This window comes from Macrosteles quadrilineatus, unplaced genomic scaffold (assembly GCF_028750875.1).
Source record: "Macrosteles quadrilineatus isolate MER2022 unplaced genomic scaffold, UCM_ALF_1.0 Scaffold_28__1_contigs__length_1566739, whole genome shotgun sequence".
In the NCBI taxonomy this organism is placed as follows: Eukaryota; Metazoa; Arthropoda; class Insecta; order Hemiptera; family Cicadellidae; genus Macrosteles; species Macrosteles quadrilineatus.
In genome coordinates, this window is record NW_026542621.1 from 777,833 (window position 1) to 796,865 (window position 19,033).

The 19,033-nt window shown below is 36.4% G+C and overlaps 1 protein-coding gene across 2 annotated transcripts; it reads right to left on the bottom strand.

Annotated features, from left to right (window-relative positions):
* Positions 1 to 1,998: 1,998 nt before the first annotated feature.
* LOC129005641 (uncharacterized) lies at positions 1,999 to 18,758 on the bottom strand. 2 transcript variants are annotated; one of them, XM_054434601.1, is made up of 7 exons: positions 18,645 to 18,758; positions 15,696 to 15,823; positions 13,414 to 13,524; positions 11,165 to 11,252; positions 10,253 to 10,377; positions 7,893 to 8,051; positions 1,999 to 3,117 (listed from the first exon to the last, which is right to left on the bottom strand). In XM_054434601.1, the coding sequence occupies exons 2-7, from the start codon at positions 15,818 to 15,820 to the stop codon at positions 3,084 to 3,086; spliced, it is 642 nt and encodes a 213-aa protein (XP_054290576.1). In that variant the 5' UTR covers positions 15,821 to 15,823; positions 18,645 to 18,758; the 3' UTR covers positions 1,999 to 3,083. The 2 variants fall into 2 exon arrangements, with proteins under 2 accessions (XP_054290576.1, XP_054290575.1); XM_054434600.1 differs by lacking the exon at positions 18,645 to 18,758 and adding an exon at positions 18,429 to 18,616.
* Positions 18,759 to 19,033: the final 275 nt, after the last annotated feature.

Genomic DNA, 19,033 nt, shown 5'->3' on the forward strand with positions numbered 1-19,033 from the left:
TTATTTATTTATTCATTATTATTACTTTTTTTCTTGAATTTACTCTTTCTTTACACCTTTTAGTTATTTTCATAATCATTACGTGTATCTGCTGTGGCTTCCTAGTAAAATTGTTTTTCCCCTTGTGTATTAGTATGTAGAGTAATAATTAGTATAACGGTGTTAGATTGTAGAATATGGACTGACTTGTTCCTCACAAACAGGCTTTGCCTATGTGGGGAATATTCATAATTTTTTATGATTACTTTATTTTAATTTGTGTAAACAATTTTTATTTTTCATGGAATAAATTATGTTTGATTTTCAGATTTTGATATACCCAAAAATAATTATGTGAGGTAGGTTAATTATTTTGTTTGGTCACAGTATCATTTACACAAAAACGTACAGAATTTTGGTTAGTCAAAAGATTATAGAGCAACAAAAAATCAGCGGGAAATGTTCAAACTTCATCAATGAGCTCTTAATTAGAAAACTACCTCTGCGAGGGTTATTTGGGGGGGCTACCTTTCTACACTGAAATGTTGACGGTCCAGCCCTTTCCTCCAAAAATTGTCAATGTGGCCCTTGCGTAAAAAAGGTTGGAGACCCCTGCTCTACTTGCACATTTGAAAATATGAAATGATTCAAACCACTAAAAAAACATCAATGGTCATGGTCATACCTAGGGAAAAATATAGACCCTCTACCATTTGACTAGAGTAAACTTAGAGGAAGCTATAACACATTCAGATTGATTGTGAGTGGTCTTACAGTTCACTTTTACAACTGTTTTCGAAAGTTTTACAAAAACCCTGCAAGTTTCATAGTTTTTTTTCTACAAATTTTGGCTGGAAAACTGGATTGTTACAACGATAAAATATAGATTTACTAACTTTTATTTCAAAATAATAATACTCATATGGAGCTTAGGCAACCAATAATGAGTTAAATATTCAGGGTGAATTTTAAATGAATTCCCCCCCCCTACTTTTTTCTACATTTCTTAAGATATCATCTCCGGACCACGCCAGATCATTGTTGAGTAGTAAGTACTTCATTTTGACTGGGTATACATTTTTGGCCGCCATCTTGGATCCGCCATATTGGATACAAAGTTTTTTTTTCAAATGTAAAGGTAGGGTTGTGACCCATTATTTCAAACTAGAATTTTACGCTGATTACAATGCCGCAATTAGTTTTTAAAAATCTTGATCCGTTCTAAAGTTATGAGGAATCTTTAACACTTTATTTTTAGCCCATTTTAACATTGTGCATTAACAAACTAAGGCCATAATCTTGAAATAGTGCTAGATAAAGATAAGTATACACCACCATTCATTGTTGTCATATTTTCACTTGGTTATGACGGATGTAGTTTTTTCAGCCGCCATCTTGGATCCGCCATTTTGAAATGTGATCAATTAATTTAAATATGAAGGTGGTGTTGTGACCCATCATTTTGAACTACTTTTTTATACTGGACTCAATGCCGCAATCCGTTTTTGGTTATCAAGCTTACTTGATGAAATAATAAAATACTCTTATTTAAAATTTCAATATTTCAAAATCCAAAGATGCAAATGAAAAACGGATTGCGGCATTGAGTTCAGCATAAAAAAGTAGTTCAAAATGATGGGTCACAACACCACCTTCATATTTAAATTAATTGATCACATTTCAAAATGGCAGATCCAAGATGGCGGCTGAAAAAACTACATCCGTCATAACCAAGTGAAAATATGACAACAATGAATGGTGGTGTGTATACTTATCTTTATCTAGCACTATTTCGAGATTATGGGCTTAGTTTGTTAATGCACAATGTTAAAATGGGCTAAAAATAAAGTTATAAAGATTCCTCACAACTTTAGAACGGATCAAGATTTTTAAAAACTAATTGCGGCATTGCAATCAGCGTAAAATTCTAGTTTGAAATAATGGGTCACAACCCTACCTTTACATTTGAAAAAAAAAACTTTGTACAGTAGACTCTCGCTCATCCGGACTAATGTGGCGGACGTCCGGTCCGGATTACGAAAAATCCAGACTATTGAGAGGCGAGCAAATACACAGTACTGTATATAGACGTTTTTTCAATTTTGTTCCAGATCCACAGTAATGATAGCCGGGCATAGCACTTCCACCATCGGTCGAATTTTGTTCCAGGTCCACAGTAATTATAGCTCGGGCATATGCACTTCCACCGGTAATAATTTTTTCGGCCGAATTTTGTTCCAGGTCCACAGTAATTATAGCCCGGGCATATGCACTTCCACCGGTAATAATATTTTGGCCGAAATTTGTTCCAGGTCCACAGTAATTGTAGTCCGGGCGTATGCACTTCCACCGGTAATAATTTTTTCGGCCGAATTTTGTTCCAGGTCCACAGTAATTATAGCCCGGGCATATGCACTTCCACCGGTAATAATTTTTTCGGCTGAATTTTGTTCCAGGTCCACAGTAATTGTAGTCCGGGCATATGCACTTCCACCAGTAATAATTTTTTCGGCCGAATTTTGTTCCAGGTCCACAGTAATGATAGCCCAGGCATATGCACTTCCACCGGTAATAATTCATACCGAGTTTTTTCATTATTCGAGGTAGTCTACTGTACTGAGCCACTAAAAAAAAATCACGATTGCCGATCCGGACTACCGGGAGTCCGGACAAGGCCGATCCGGATGAGCGAGAGTCTACTGTATCCAATATGGCGGATCCAAGATGGCGGCCAAAAATGTATACCCAGTCAAAATGAAGTACTTACTACTCAACAATGATCTGGCGTGGTCCGGAGATGATATCTTAAGAAATGTAGAAAAAAGTAGGAGGGGAACTCATTTAAAATTCACCCTGTATAGGCATTTTTACTATAAAAACAAATGTAATCCCAGCTATGCACCTGGTTGGTATAGATATAATTGCGATAGGTTAAATTTAAACCCTATATTTTTCCCTTGATAGGAGCCCAACATTTGCTTATGTTACAACTAATATAACATTACCAGAAGCGACATTACCGGTACTTGATATGAAATAACTTAAGTAAAAAAATCTAATTCTTACTTAGCAAAAATACTATTAGTTGTCATATGCCCGGCGATCTATAGTTCCATTTCTGTATTTGAACTGGAAAACCTGCACAAAACATAACAAAAGATACAATTAGTTTTTTTACAAATGATAACATACATACCATACGCAATTACAAGGTTTAACCTTGCAGTACAGGTCTTATGGGAGATAGTCATGCTACTAACATTACTGAAAACATTGTGCTTATTTTTGTGTGGATTGTATCAACTGTCCTCACAACTCTTGTGAAGGAGCTAAAGAACAGTTTAATTATTACTGTAACTTTATGTTTTTGTTTTTAGAGATTGGTAGTTTGACTTAATGATTTGGATTTTGATTTTGGTATGGTAAAAATTATAATAGATGTAAAAAAGTGTAAGATAAAATAAATGGTTACGGGTGATTTGCACGACCAATGTTTTCGGACAACCAGTGTCGCTGAAACTCCCATTTTAAATGCAAGGTGTATGGACGCTTTGTACTGCACGACATCGATTATAAAATCTTTGAGACAATGACGTACAGTGTGGTGCATACTTTAAGCTGAAAATGAATACAAGGCAAACAATATGGAGTATAGGCAGAACAAAAGATTATAAACAAACAAACAAATGATCAAAAAAGTTCTGTTCATTATTTTTGAAAAGAAATTGGAGTTATTTTTAAAAAGAAAGCCATAAAAAACACAAACTAAATCTGACTACTTTTTTCATAAAAATTATGTATCATAATACATCATTTTAATTTGTGAATTTTTTTTACTGACCAAGATGGTGGATTAAGTGTTAAGTAAACTGTACCTTTAACCTCACAATCAGTGAAAAAAGGCATTCAGGGATTACATCAGTTATATGAACGGCTCAGTTAAGTTTAAGTATTTTAACTGAGGACAGTCTATGATTCCATCGGGACATGTAAAATTTTGCTTTTTTATAAATCGTGATAGGAATTTTTTCGTAGTAATTCCTTCAATAATATAAACTTATCATAACCAAAATGTACTTCAAACCATACTTCCATTGTGAATATGGAAAGGCCTTTGAGTTTCGATAAAGTGTGTACAAGGACAAGATTAGCTAGATTTGAGCCTAAACTCAGGCCCAATCCACACAGAACGGACGTCAGGCGGAGACGTGGCGTGTACAATGCACACAGAAGGGACGGTACAGTGGTGAGAAAACTTGTATGTAGACTAGACGCTTTGGTTTTTGCTTATTTCTTTAGTTATTTATGTCAATTGAATTAGTTATTTATGTCAATTGAATTAGTTATTTATGTCAATTGAATTATTTATGTCAATTGAATTAGTTATTTATGTCAAATGAAATGAGTTATTTCTGTCACTTAATTAGAACGACTGTGAAATGTTGAAACAAACATTTTAACAAAAGTTTAACAAACAAGGGTATTGTTGAACTTCCTCACAAAATCTGATATTAAATTTAATGTCGTCTCACATTGTGAAAAGAAGAAGAAACAACTCACAATTACTCTAAACACAAAACAAGGTTGGCAAGTACAATATTTGCAGTCCGAACAACGGGCGCGCTACGGACATGCCACTTCCGATATGCCACGAGGGACGGCGAAGCGACGTGGCGGTGGCGGGAGGGCGGCCGCCAATTTGTTTACATGGAGAGGTGAGGAAGGGACATATGTCCTTGCCTCGTCCGTGCCACGTCTCCGCCCAACGTCCGTTCTGTGTGACTTGGGCCTCAGATCCACAAGTCTCACACTCTAGACTTGTAGTATCACTGTATATTGATTGAGCGTATGGTACAAGTTAGCAACCACATGTAATTTAGATCATTAATAGCAATGTAATCTATGTTAATTCTTTGAAATCTAATTTTATTTATGATAAATAAATAAAAGAAACAAGACCTGTACTGACATCTAGCTTTCTAATCCAATTTAGTGCTGCTTCATCTAAGTTGTGGAATTTAGTTGCTTGTCCTGATAATACATGTAAAAAACATAATTTTGATTTGTATGGGAGCAACAATCAGGTGTACAGTGTGTCCTGGTAATGACCTTTCCACAAATGGTATATGAACTGTTACCTAACTCTGTTTACCTCACTCAATCCTACACATTAGACTAATGAGATACAGTACTAACTCTGGTGTGATCATGGTGTTGAGGAGTTGTTATTCATGTTGTCCACATCAGTTACCTCAAGAAACATTATACTAATGAGATACTTACTCTGGTGTGATCATGGTGTTGAGATCAGGTGTTGAGGAGTTGTTATTCATGTTGTCCACATCAGTTACCTCAAGACACATTATACTAATGAGATACTCACTCTGGTGTGATCATGGTGTTGAGATCAGGTGTTAAGGAGTTGTTATTCATGTTGTCCACATCAGTTACCTCAAGAAACATTATACTAATGAGATACTTACTCTGGTGTGATCATGGTGTTGAGATCAGGTGTTGAGGAGTTGTTATTCATGTTGTCCACATCAGTTACCTCAAGACACATTATACTAATGAGATACTCACTCTGGTGTGATCATGGTGTTGAGATCAGGTGTTGAGGAGTTGTTATTCATGTTGTCCACATCAGTTACCTCAAGACACATTATACTAATGAGATACTCACTCTGGTGTGTTCATGGTGTTGAGATCAGGTGTTAAGGAGTTGTTATTCATGCTGTCCACATCAGTTACCTCAAGACACATTATACTAATGAGATACTCACTCTGGTGTGATCATGGTGTTGAGATCAGGTGTTGAGGAGTTGTTATTCATGCTGTCCACATCAGTTACCTCAAGACACATTATACTAATGAGATACTCACTCTGGTGTGATCATAGTGTTGAGATCAGGTGTTAAGGAGTTGTTATTCATGTTGTCCACATCAGTTACCTCAAGACACATTATACTAATGAGATACTCACTCTGGTGTGTTCATGGTGTTGAGATCAGGTGTTAAGGAGTTGTTATTCATGTTGTCCACATCAGTTACCTCAAGACACATTATACTAATGAGATACTCACTCTGGTGTGATCATGGTGTTGAGATCAGGTGTTAAGGAGTTGTTATTCATGTTGTCCACATCAGTTACCTCAAGACACATTATACTAATGAGATACTCACTCTGGTGTGTTCATGGTGTTGAGATCAGGTGTTAAGGAGTTGTTATTCATGCTGTCCACATCAGTTACCTCAAGACACTTTATACTAATGAGATACTCACTCTGGTGTGATCATGGTGTTGAGGAGTTGTTACTCATGTAGTCCACATCATCCTAGCCCGATCAGTTACCTCAAGACACATTATACTAATGAGATACTCACTCTGGTGTGTTCATGGTGTTGAGATCAGGTGTTAAGGAGTTGTTATTCATGTTGTCCACATCAGTTACCTCAAGACACATTATACTAATGAGATACTCACTCTGGTGTGATCATAGTGTTGAGATCAGGTGTTAAGGAGTTGTTATTCATGTTGTCTACATCAGTTACCTCAAGACACATTATACTAATGAGATACTCACTCTGGTGTGTTCATGGTGTTGAGATCAGGTGTTAAGGAGTTGTTATTCATGTTGTCCACATCATCCTAGCCCGATCAGTTACCTCAAGACACATTATACTAATGAGATACTCACTCTGGTGTGATCATGGTATTGAGATCAGGTGTTAAGGAGTTGTTATTCATGTTGTCCACATCAGTTACCTCAAGACACATTATACTAATGAGATACTCACTCTGGTGTGATCATAGTGTTGAGATCAGGTGTTAAGGAGTTGTTATTCATGTTGTCCACATCAGTTACCTCAAGACACATTATACTAATGAGATACTCACTCTGGTGTGTTCATGGTGTTGAGATCAGGTGTTAAGGAGTTGTTATTCATGTTGTCCACATCAGTTACCTCAAGACACATTATACTAATGAGATACTCACTCTGGTGTGATCATGGTGTTGAGATCAGGTGTTAAGGAGTTGTTATTCATGTTGTCCACATCAGTTACCTCAAGACACATTATACTAATGAGATACTCACTCTGGTGTGTTCATGGTGTTGAGATCAGGTGTTAAGGAGTTGTTATTCATGCTGTCCACATCAGTTACCTCAAGACACTTTATACTAATGAGATACTCACTCTGGTGTGATCATGGTGTTGAGGAGTTGTTACTCATGTAGTCCACATCATCCTAGCCCGATCAGTTACCTCAAGACACATTATACTAATGAGATACTCACTCTGGTGTGTTCATGGTGTTGAGATCAGGTGTTAAGGAGTTGTTATTCATGTTGTCCACATCAGTTACCTCAAGACACATTATACTAATGAGATACTCACTCTGGTGTGATCATAGTGTTGAGATCAGGTGTTAAGGAGTTGTTATTCATGTTGTCTACATCAGTTACCTCAAGACACATTATACTAATGAGATACTCACTCTGGTGTGTTCATGGTGTTGAGATCAGGTGTTAAGGAGTTGTTATTCATGTTGTCCACATCATCCTAGCCCGATCAGTTACCTCAAGACACATTATACTAATGAGATACTCACTCTGGTGTGATCATGGTATTGAGATCAGGTGTTAAGGAGTTGTTATTCATGTTGTCCACATCAGTTACCTCAAGACACATTATACTAATGAGATACTCACTCTGGTGTGATCATGGTATTGAGATCAGGTGTTAAGGAGTTGTTATTCATGTTGTCCACATCAGTTACCTCAAGACACATTATACTAATGAGATACTCACTCTGGTGTGATCATCGTGTTGAGATCAGGTGTTAAGGAGTTGTTATTCATGTTGTCCACATCAGTTACCTCAAGACACATTATACTAATGAGATACTCACTCTGGTGTGATCATGGTGTTGAGATCAGGTGTTGAGGAGTTGTTATTTATGTTGTCCACCTCATTGTCTTCATCACTACTGCGAATGCTAGACATGATTTGAGATGGGATGTTGCCCACAGGTGGCTTCCACAGGACCAATGCTTTCGTTGGTGGATCCCTACACAAATCAAGGTAAACTTCAAATGTTCATTAGGTAACCCTTAATTTCTCTACATATTAAGCAGGAAACCCACTAGTCCGACACTCTCTAATCTGATCTGATCCGACCACTCTCCGACGACTTCCATCAAAATTACTTTGCAAGGCTTTAAATGGACTGTAACCCACTAGTCTGACGCTCTCCGCTCTGATCAGTACTGATCCGATACCTTCCGGCGATATTGCTCTCTGGGGCATTGTTGTCGGACATCGGATCCGATTTATATCCAGTCTGCGTGCACCAGGCCTAGATTCTGTGTGCACTGTCTAGCTTCGTGTGTAACATGAGTGTAGACAAACTTTTGATGGAAGCAGTTTGGGAGTATCCCTTTCTTTATGCAGTAGGTGATAAAAGCAGCCTTAAAATATTCTAATACTTTCAGTGATGCAAGTTCAAGAGATTCGAGTGGTGATTGGTTCTTAAATCTTGGACCAACTATTATAGAAAAAGATAATGTGAATAAAGAACCATCGGATAGACAAATAATGACTTTGACTACTCCAGCAGTCAAAATTAACAAAAAAAAAAAACATGAAACATCTCATTTCTTGTCGGTTACTGACACAGCCCGTCGGACCAATGGGTTATTGCCTTAAAAAGTGCGGAAGGCGTCGGACCCAGTTGGAGACCCAAAGGAGCAGATCGGATCGGAGAGCTTTGGACTAATGGGTTTCCTCCTTTAACCTGTGTTGTCAGTAGCTACCTCGGTATTATAATGAGACTATGGATTAATGGTTATTTCTGTTGTTTTTTGCCTCCTGATCACAAATATTAATTAATCTAGAGGTTAAAATACCTTTAATCCGTCAATGTGATTAAAAAAACAACAAAGTAAAACAGCTGGTTTGCCCTAACCACAACAGCTGAGTTATTAATAATTTTTTAAATGATTAACAATGATAATTTAGTAACAATTTAGAAAGGATCAGATGAGCATACGTGACCTTTGAAGACGTCTGCCCAAAAGTTCCAGTGTATTGCCACCCAGTCACTGGATGCTCATTTTCAGTAACTTACATTAATGATCTGATATCAGATAGCAGAAATAAACACAGTTTAGTATTTTTTTAAAGGTAGATAAAGAAGATAGTACTGTTTCAGGTTTAATTTACATAAAATTCAAGGACTTTCAATTGATTCTCTCTTATGTCACCAATTGTACACCTTTAATCCAATTGGATTATTTTTTAATCCAATTGGATACCTTTAATCCGTTTGCCGCTCATCGGTGACATTGATCACATTGACGGATTAAAGGTATTTTAACCTCTAGATTAATTAATGGTTAGAATATTGTGGATATGCACCTAACAATTTATCAGTATAATTCATCAGTATAAGTTAATATTTCATTATTGTACTAGCTCTTGCTCAATCTCTATTTACTCTAGCTCTTGCTATGTTCATTGCAAGAGCATCCAAGTACTCTGTTTTATCTTCAAATAATAATATTAGGTGTCTGCGGGCCAGACATTTTTATTACATGTCAAAAAATTGTTGCCTTCGGGCACCTCAAGATAAAATCAGGCCAGGTCAAAATCAGGTTGTTTTGAAAAGCATTGATTTTAAAGAATATTTTCTATACTATATAACGACTTTTTTTAATGACGCCGCGGCAAAATCAATAATCCACATAGTTAATACTTATAGTTAATACAACAAGAAATTGAAAATTTACTAAATTGTCTTTGTTCACAACAAAAACATGAGTGTTCCATGTAGTTGGAGTGTGAAATCAAGGGAATCTTCAGCGATCGTGGAGGAATCGTGAATGACTTTTAGGTTTGTGGCGAAATAGTCTTCATCTTCCACGATTGCTGAGACATCACCTACCGCGATTACGGACAAAAATTGTGATTTTTTTATTACACAATCTTCCCAGACGCTTTTGGAGATCGTGAAAATAAAAGCTCGGTTTAAAAATCGAGCCCCCTAACAAATTTTCATGTTTCAAGAGAAAAATATTCCATTGAGGCAACAAAGGATACCCTTTCCCAGGCCGAGGCACCCGACCACTGCCGTGTCCAGTAATGAATACAGTACTGATGGGTTATAGGCCTACGGCCCTTCGAAACCAGTTATCCTCTAATTAATACATAATACTGAAGACGGACAAAGTATGAGAAATAGAACATTACCAAGAGGTTAAGTTTCCTTACCGCTTTGGAAACAGAGATTCGGGTAACAGAGGTTGCTGAAGTGATTGAGTCAGACTTTGCACTTCCTTACTTAGCACCAGAGTGGGCAGAGCACAATCACTGTTTTCTAATCCATCTGCAAAGCTCTGAAAACAAATTTAGGATGTGATTAACAGGAATTTTAAATAAATAAAAGGTAAAAGAATGTTTTCTTTAATTCCAACTTAAACTTTCCTTGGTTGAAAATGCTGTCAGTGACACTGAAATATTCAAAATTTTCTGTATACATTGGAATCCCTTTGATATCCAGCCTCGGTTTATTCGGCCACTTCTCAGAAGTTGAAATCGAAAGGTATATCCTACGGCTTTATTTAACATTTATTTATGTCATCTGAATTCATTAATTGATGTTACCACATTTTTCCATTAATACATTTTCTATTGATTTTACAAACATATGTGTAATTTCTAACAAATAGGCTAATCACAAAAAAAACCTAAACAGGGTTTTGGTCTGATGGTGACCGGATGTGACAACTGTGTACAGCTGGTGAAACGTAAGCTGGCACGTGGGCCTAGCACAAGCAGTGTTGGTGGGGGAGGGTGGAAGTAAGTAAAAGACTGGAACACAAACATTTCCGCTGACTAACAGGATTGGTTTTCAAGTTTCACATACTTTCGCGCCTTTAGGTGTGTCGCAAGGACAGTTGACGGATCCCGCATGACAGCACACAATTCTTTTGAAATAGGCTGGTAGCGATCGGTCAAGTGCCAGCTTTACGAGTCACCAGAGGACAGGTAGGATATTGATGAACATTATTTTGTGTGTTATATTCTTGATGACAATCTGAAAGCTTGTGTAGTTAAGAATCAGGTTTTAGCACTGTACCAAACATTAAAAAAAACATGAAAAACCTTAAAAAACAAACTAACCTTTTCACCGACATAATTATTGCTTATATGCATATTTTTCAACTGAGCAGCCATTTTTTCTTCAGTGATATGCATTTTTGCAGGATTACTAAAACAAAAAAAGGAATTTTATAGCAAACCATAAACCAAGAGTAATTATTAATCTTATTTATATCTAGGTAGGCCTACATAAAACTTTATACATAATCACAAAGTATTTTTAAATGCAATATCCAATAACCTAAATTAACATATACAGCCGACTTCCTCTTGTCTGGATTCAGATGGTGCAGAAGCAGAAGACCTTGGAAATGAGTCGCACAGGTGGCTTCAGCAGAAATCAACACGATTAAAGGTGTCTATTTATTTCCGACCTTAAGTATAAACAAATAAAATTTGTTCAGTTTATGATTGTCTTTGCTCTGCATCTCCGTGTACTGTTTTCTATTGATTAGGTCCCTGCGTGTTTCAGTTATTTTAAAATTTAATTGATATCTTTTTAAAAGTTTATCTGCTCAATTATTTTAAAAGTTTATCTGCTCAATTACATTGTAGTTGCTACAGGCCTAAGTCAAAGTATTTAATTTATCAATACCGTAATGCTCTCAAAAGGGAAAAATGGAAGCACAACACAGTAAAGATACTACAGACTTAATATTTTACGGTATTTAGATAAGACATAATCAGTAAAAATAGTATTTGTAAGGAGTTTAATGTAGAGGAAAGTAAAGTTTACAATTGGTGACATAAGATAGAATCAATTGAAAGTCCTTGAATTTTATGTAAATTAAACCTGAAACAGTACTATCTTCTTTATCTACCTTTAAAAAAATACTAAACTGTGTTTATTTCTGCTATCTGATATCAGATCATTAATGTAAGTTACTGAAAATGAGCATCCAGTGACTGGGTGGCAATACACTGGAACTTTTGGGCAGACGTCTTCAAAGGTCACGTATGCTCATCTGATCCTTTCTAAATTGTTACTAAATTATCATTGTTAATCATTTAAAAAATTATTAATAACTCAGCTGTTGTGGTTAGGGCAAACCAGATGTTTTACTTTGTTGTAACAATTTACAAAGGATCAGATGATAAATAAACATTAACAATTAAAAGCCAGTAAAGAAATTATTAATTATTTAAAATGTTAATAACTCAGCTGTTTGTTGTCCGATCCTTAAGATCTAGGTGTCATTTGATTTGGCATTAAATTTCCTAAATTTTGTTATAGTGGTGTTTTTTTTTTAGCTCTAGTGGTTTTCATGTAATTCGAGGTCAAAGAATTCAAGTCAACGTAGTGAAATTTCGCTTGCTTGTGTATTACATTGACATTTACAAATGTGTCAAATTTAAAGTTTATACCTCAATTCAAACTCGAGTTATAAGGTTATTTACAAAAAAAACACATACAGACAGACAGCCGGAAAACGAGGCTCCGGCGACCCATGTTTATAATGTAAAATATTCTTGTATTAACCCAAGGAACAATCATGTGAATTTTTTCGAGAGAGTTCACAAACACCCTGTATGTAAATAAATTCTATAAGGTAAATAAGAATATACTATGTCAAATAGGCCCTGCTCTTGATAATGAAAATAGTAGGTTTCAGTACATTTTACATTGCCTTGATGTAATAACTTGATCTATCATGTTTCCATCTACTATAATTTTATTCCTACATCAAGAATACTCTAAATTTTGGAATAGTTTGGGTGTTCATCAAAAGGTTTGTGTATGCTCATGTTACTAAGATTAGACTTTTTCTTACTTTTTTCCAAAGAAGCTTTTTAGATTTAGTCCAACTAAAGTTAGAGCCTTAATACTCGAGGTAGCCTGGCAACGTTACCAGCAACGTAGCTACACTTTGGCGACCGGTTGGCTACTGAGCCCCGTCGCCACTCTGGTCACAACTGGCTATAAGATTGGAAACATTCTGGCTACTAGGTTTGATAGGCTACGTTGCCAGCTACTGTCGCTGGCTATGACGCTATTCTACCTTGTGTAGTGAGGGTCTTAGTGTTTGAAGTAGAGAGCTAAAAATGTACTTTCCTAATAACATTTTTTGTTGTCCTAGGATGCTAGGCCTGAATTGTTTTTCACATTTCTTCAGGCTAGACCTAGGGGTTACGGCATTATCACTTAGATAAAATCCATTGGTGACTTGGCGGGGATCGAACCCAGGACCTCAGGGACTGAAGTCCTGCGCTCTAACCACTATGCCAACTCGCTCCCCATCCTAATAAAATAAAAACTATGTATAACTTACGGACAAAAATCAAAATTATATTTTCTTTTAACGCAGAATGTCCTTGGCCTTGGGATTTCCTGAGATTTCTGATGGAGGAAAGACATTTCGGGGAGGCGTGGTTCGCCAAACCTAAAACAGATCAGTTTGTCAGGGAGCTGAAAATTTGTTACCTAAATCAAGTAGGCCTAAATCAGGTTTTTACAATCAGACCAATTGCAAAACATCACAATCTTTTAAACATTCGTGCATTTAAATCTTATTTAAACTCTTAACCAATCTGATGGCCAAACTTTTTTATTCAGTAAGATAAAGATAATTTCTTTGTAAAGATCAAAGGCTATTGCAACAAACTTTGCCGAAGCTCGATATACCGCTCAAGTTAGTGTAATTGATGGGCTGTTGGCGATGTTAGCAATGACTCCGAGAACATTAAAGATTCTAGCGTTGACTTTGCAAATGTCAGCAATGCTATCAATGTTGCCACGAGCTTTGGCGATGTTAGGAATATTGCCTGAAATTTCCTAGGAAAGGTTATGATGTTGCGAACGTCCACAAAGCTAGCGGTGGGGAAGGGGGATCTGGCGATGATACCACAAACATTAGGGAAGATAGTAATATAACCGCAAAAATTAGTTGTGTCTTTGCCAACTAAGAGTAGCTTTTAAAACACTAACATTTTGCAACAACATTGTCATCGTCTCCTTAACTGAGGCGACTTTATCCTCTAACACATACGCTGCAACATCATCATCATCTAGATCGAGTTGCGGCTACAAAGTCCCAACACCTTTTGCGAGCGCAACTACACCAAAGACAACCTCGATGGTCATAATTTTGCCATCAGAACTTTGATAAATCTTACATTTTATAAATCTTCTATTCTGAATTCCTACCAGGGGCGGCTCCAGAGGGCCTACCCAAAATTTGGGTTAATATTATAAAATTATAATTAGGCCTAAATAAAGAAATTATATTTAATAAGGAAAGATAGGTACTTGCAATTGTCAAGTGAGTTATACTAGCTACGAGTGATTTAGTAAAAATTTTAAACTGCGTTAGTTTATGTTTATGCTCCTGACTGGCCAATGGCGACTGCTCGACGCTCGTTCGTCGTACTGCGTACTGTACTCGCTGTTGATGGTGTCTGAGTCTGACGCCAGACTGCTCCCGCTCTCGCACTCACACAAAACAACACACTGACTACAGAGACACGCAGCCGCTGCCCGCCATCAAACTTAAGGGCTACAATGACGGGGAGGAGACTACACAGTTTGGGAGTGTTATCTATTGAAAAGGAAGCAAGTTTAGAACTTCTAAACAACCCTGATCCTGTAATTGATGAATTTGCTTCTCAGAAAGGCAGAAGATTGCAGTTTGTAATGAAATAAACAGTTCGTTTGAATAATGATCACACAAATTATTTACTTATCAGGCGAGCTGAATTCTGAACTGAGTGTTATTATTATGTTGTATAATTAATTTTGATTAAAATATTATTAATGCTAGTAAGATATGTGACTGTTATATGCAATAAATGTTTTCTGTAAAAACCACCGTTTTTCAGCTATCATAGTGTATTTCTCTAAATATTTTTTAAACTAACAAAATTGGCATCCATTCATAACGATAAACTAAATATTAAATGCAATTTTCAAACCATTTAAAAAACGTAGATACTAATAAAATATATAAAATCCAATGTATGTTTGTCCTTTATGGACTCCGAAACCGCTCGACGGATGGTAATGAAACTTTCAGGCATTATTAAGCATTATTCAAGGATGGTTTGTGTGAAGTTTGGTGCAGATCCGTCAAAAGGGCTCCGCAATAACTTATTAACAAACATATCTCAATAATTCCCAATCCCAAAGCAATAATGAAATATACAAATTTACTAATTTTTTCTAAGTACCTTTTGATAGTGGACCTTAAAATGTGATTTTTTACAATTAACATTTTTTATACAACTAAAAAATCTCTTAATTATGTCTCTAAATGGCCTAAAAACTCGATTTTACAGGTCTAATTTTCACAAATTTTCCCCGGACCCCCCCTTTTCCTGGGGGGTATTCCATACCCCCCAGACCCCCCGGACTTGTCCCTGTGTTTGGCCTACCCAAAAAAATATTCCTGGAGCCGCCCCTGATTCCTACTTATCTACACAGCTATTGGTCTCAGTTAGTTCGGAATAGCAGGATTCTACTGTGTACATTCAAAATTTGTGATTTTGGTATTTAATTAAAACTCGGTTTTTAGATTTGTTGCACATCACAACATTTAAGCTTATTAAGTGGTTATACCTGACAAGTTGAGGAGGGTTTTCCATAGTCCATGACATAGAGCTACTCATCCATGGAAGCATGCTGGATTTGCTAGGATCTGCACTAACGGAGTCATCTATGTGATAGGTCCATTGATTAGCCATCCCCTAAAAAAAATTAATATTGAATTAGGATTCTGACATATTTTGATGAGTAGTTTAGGCCTAAAGTATACGGTAAATAAGTAGACGATGGATATATAATGAAATAGAATATAACTTTATTGTCACAATAAATGTACATTTCCAATGTTCCAGCACAGCTGGGGAAACAGGTGTGACATTGTCAATATTCTTAGAAATGAATAAGTAATATTAAAAATAGGTTCAGACATAATATAAATTATCTTTATGGATCATTGTCATTTAAATAATCAGTTATGGAGTAATACAAAATAGGAAAAAACAGAAAAAAGATAAGCGTTAAGCGTTTTTAAATTTTGAGATTTCTTGAATTCTCTTTATTCTGGCAGGTAGATTATTGTAAAGTTTTAAACTCATATAAAAAAAGGATTTTCAAATAAACAGAGGCGGTGTCTTGGGTATTGAAAGTCATTTTAAACCGGGTTGGATAGACATGTTCAAATTGGTTTATTTTGTATGATTCTAAATTTTGTTTGAGTACTAAAGTTTTGAATAATAAAGAGTAAATCTTTACTATTGGTTAAGAGAGGCTGATATTTAAGCCATGATCAGTTATTAAAAGCCCGTCAGGGATAGCTTAGCCCAATTTAAAGCAGGTAAAAATTTCTATGGAAAGATTGCCATTTTTATACCTTAAAAGACTAACATATGCTGAAAAATAGATATAAATGTCTAAACACAGACATAACATGATTTGGTCATCCACCCCTGAGCTTCGTGTTCTGTCAATTTTATTTATTCATTCACGGCAATGCACATTTTACATTAGAGTACATTAGAATACAATTTGCAAGAAGAATTTTGGCAAATTTAAGTCAAGTTACATTATGAGGTAGGCTAGAATTTTTTACCACAGAGTTGTAATAACCATTCTTATGTCAGTGACATATGCCTTAAGTTAGCTGCCTTTAAATATTTTAGACTGGGATTTATAAGTTACACTGTGAAAAAATCACATTTATTCACAGTCGGTAAGTGGCTCTGGGGAGTGGGAATTTTTGGTAGGGGTTTTTCCCTAATTCCTGTATTTCCCCTAATTTTGGGGTAAAGTCCAAACCTCGTAAGCTCCCTATTTTTGTGACAAGGAATTCAATGGAACCATCGCCTCCCCATACAACCCCTTTTTTTTACTTAGCCTGCATGGGGAGAAATGCCCCCTAAAAATATTATTTTTTTCATTTATGATGGATTAATTATATTTTCCTCAATACAAATAGGCCTACACCACTTTTGTACCATTTATCTTACCCCTCTCTGTTAGGGGACAAACCCCCCTTTTTCCTACATGTATATGGATCTGGGAAGTTGGTATGTTGCAATGCTGCAGGGGGACTGAAACTATTTGTACAAGTCTAAATCGGACTATGATCATAGTCTAACACGCTAGGGATAGAAGGACAGATGTATCCGGCTTATGAGGCAATGGGAGTACGGGGAGTATGGGAGGGAATGGATTGCTATAAGTAACTAAACTAGATGTGGTAGGCCTAGGAAGTACAACCCTATACAAGCTTGGTGTCACTAGACTCACAGCTTGTATAAAGCCTAGACTAAAATGGGACTCTATACATTCATTCTTTACTGTAACACGTTCGGCTGCGCGATGGCCGTCCGCTGCCAGGAGCGCGGACAGCTAATGCACTGCGTGGACGAGTGCGCCAAAATTTTTGAGCTCAGTTTCATCCATGAGGAGAGGCATTTTTATACTGCGTCCCAGTCGTTGTGGACATAGTTTTACAAAAACTTAACTTAATAGATAGCAGCACTAAATAAAACTACTAGCTGGCCCTCAGTATTGCCAAATGGAGGGAAAAACCAGGGGTGAAGCACCCGGATACACCATCAAAACATACCGCAAATAAGGAATAAAGAAAAATATTTAAATTAGGTTCCCTCCACAATGCTACAGTACATTCAGTATTGTTATTTCAATCCATATCATTAAATGTCTAACATGCTATGACAGACGTGAAGATGAACAACTACAACAAACACGAAAATAAAGCCCTGTAGAAAATATGAATATTGGCGGTAACCTCAACCAACACGAAATTAAAACCCACTAAGTTACCTCAACATACACGCTCATTCACAATATGCGTTTCCTCCTTAATAGCTAGACGAAATATAGGTTTATCGCATTACAATGTCCATGACAAATGTCTCCGATCGAAGGCACGCGCACCCGGACAGGGATGGTGATGTCTCCGATCAGAGCCATGCTGCAGTAAATTACCTGTACAAGTTCACAGGTAGGTCTAAGCCTAGATCGTAGAGTTTCTTTTCTCAAGACATAACTTAGGTACCTTTACAAATTATGTAGGCCTAGTATTGTGGTCCTAATCATATAGTTTTGTATCACCTAGACTACACTTAGGTTGGAGTTCTAGTATAAGTGTTGTTAACTAAAACTGTTAACATGTTGTTACTATGTTACAAAAGTAGACCTACTTTCTTTTGACTAACCCATTGGTAGACTTAAAAACAAACAAGCTTGTTATATTCTACGTACCATAACAGTAAGAGCCTACTTGATATTAAATAGTCTACCTAAAACTATTATTGTTACCTGCTTTAAAAACCCAACTAAAGATTTCAATTCAGCAACTCAGCTTGACTGAAGTTAGAGAGAATGATCCATGTTGTTTAGGACATAAGTTACCTGCAGCACTAGCACTAGACAAAATAAAGCATTAGCAGACCAAAAGTAGGTAAGCAGCCGCTGTACGTACTTATTGTACAGACAGACAGACTAAACAAACAAATAAACAAGACCAAGACAAACCTTAAAAACTGAAGTAAAGGTTTGGGTTTGATCCTTGAGAGGAAAATGGTTCAACAAGCAAGCTTAGCAAGCCAAGCAGAAGCACTAAGCTGTTAGCAGACAGTTTGTTTTGTTTACTCTAGATGTTTCTGTTTCTGTTCTGGCATAGTTGACATAGAGTAATGGATGGTTTTTTCTTCTTTGGCCAAGGGTGTTGCGCTGTATTCTCATGAAGCTTCAGTGCTCGTCTTCAATCACGAATAAAAATGTTCGTATTACCTATGTTATTGATTAAATGCGGATATAATTTCATCATAGTATCCAAGTAAAATATAAAATAAGCTAAAACTATTGTTATTCAGCCCTGTTCCAATAATTTAATGTCCCTACCCTTCTCTCTCTCTTCATAA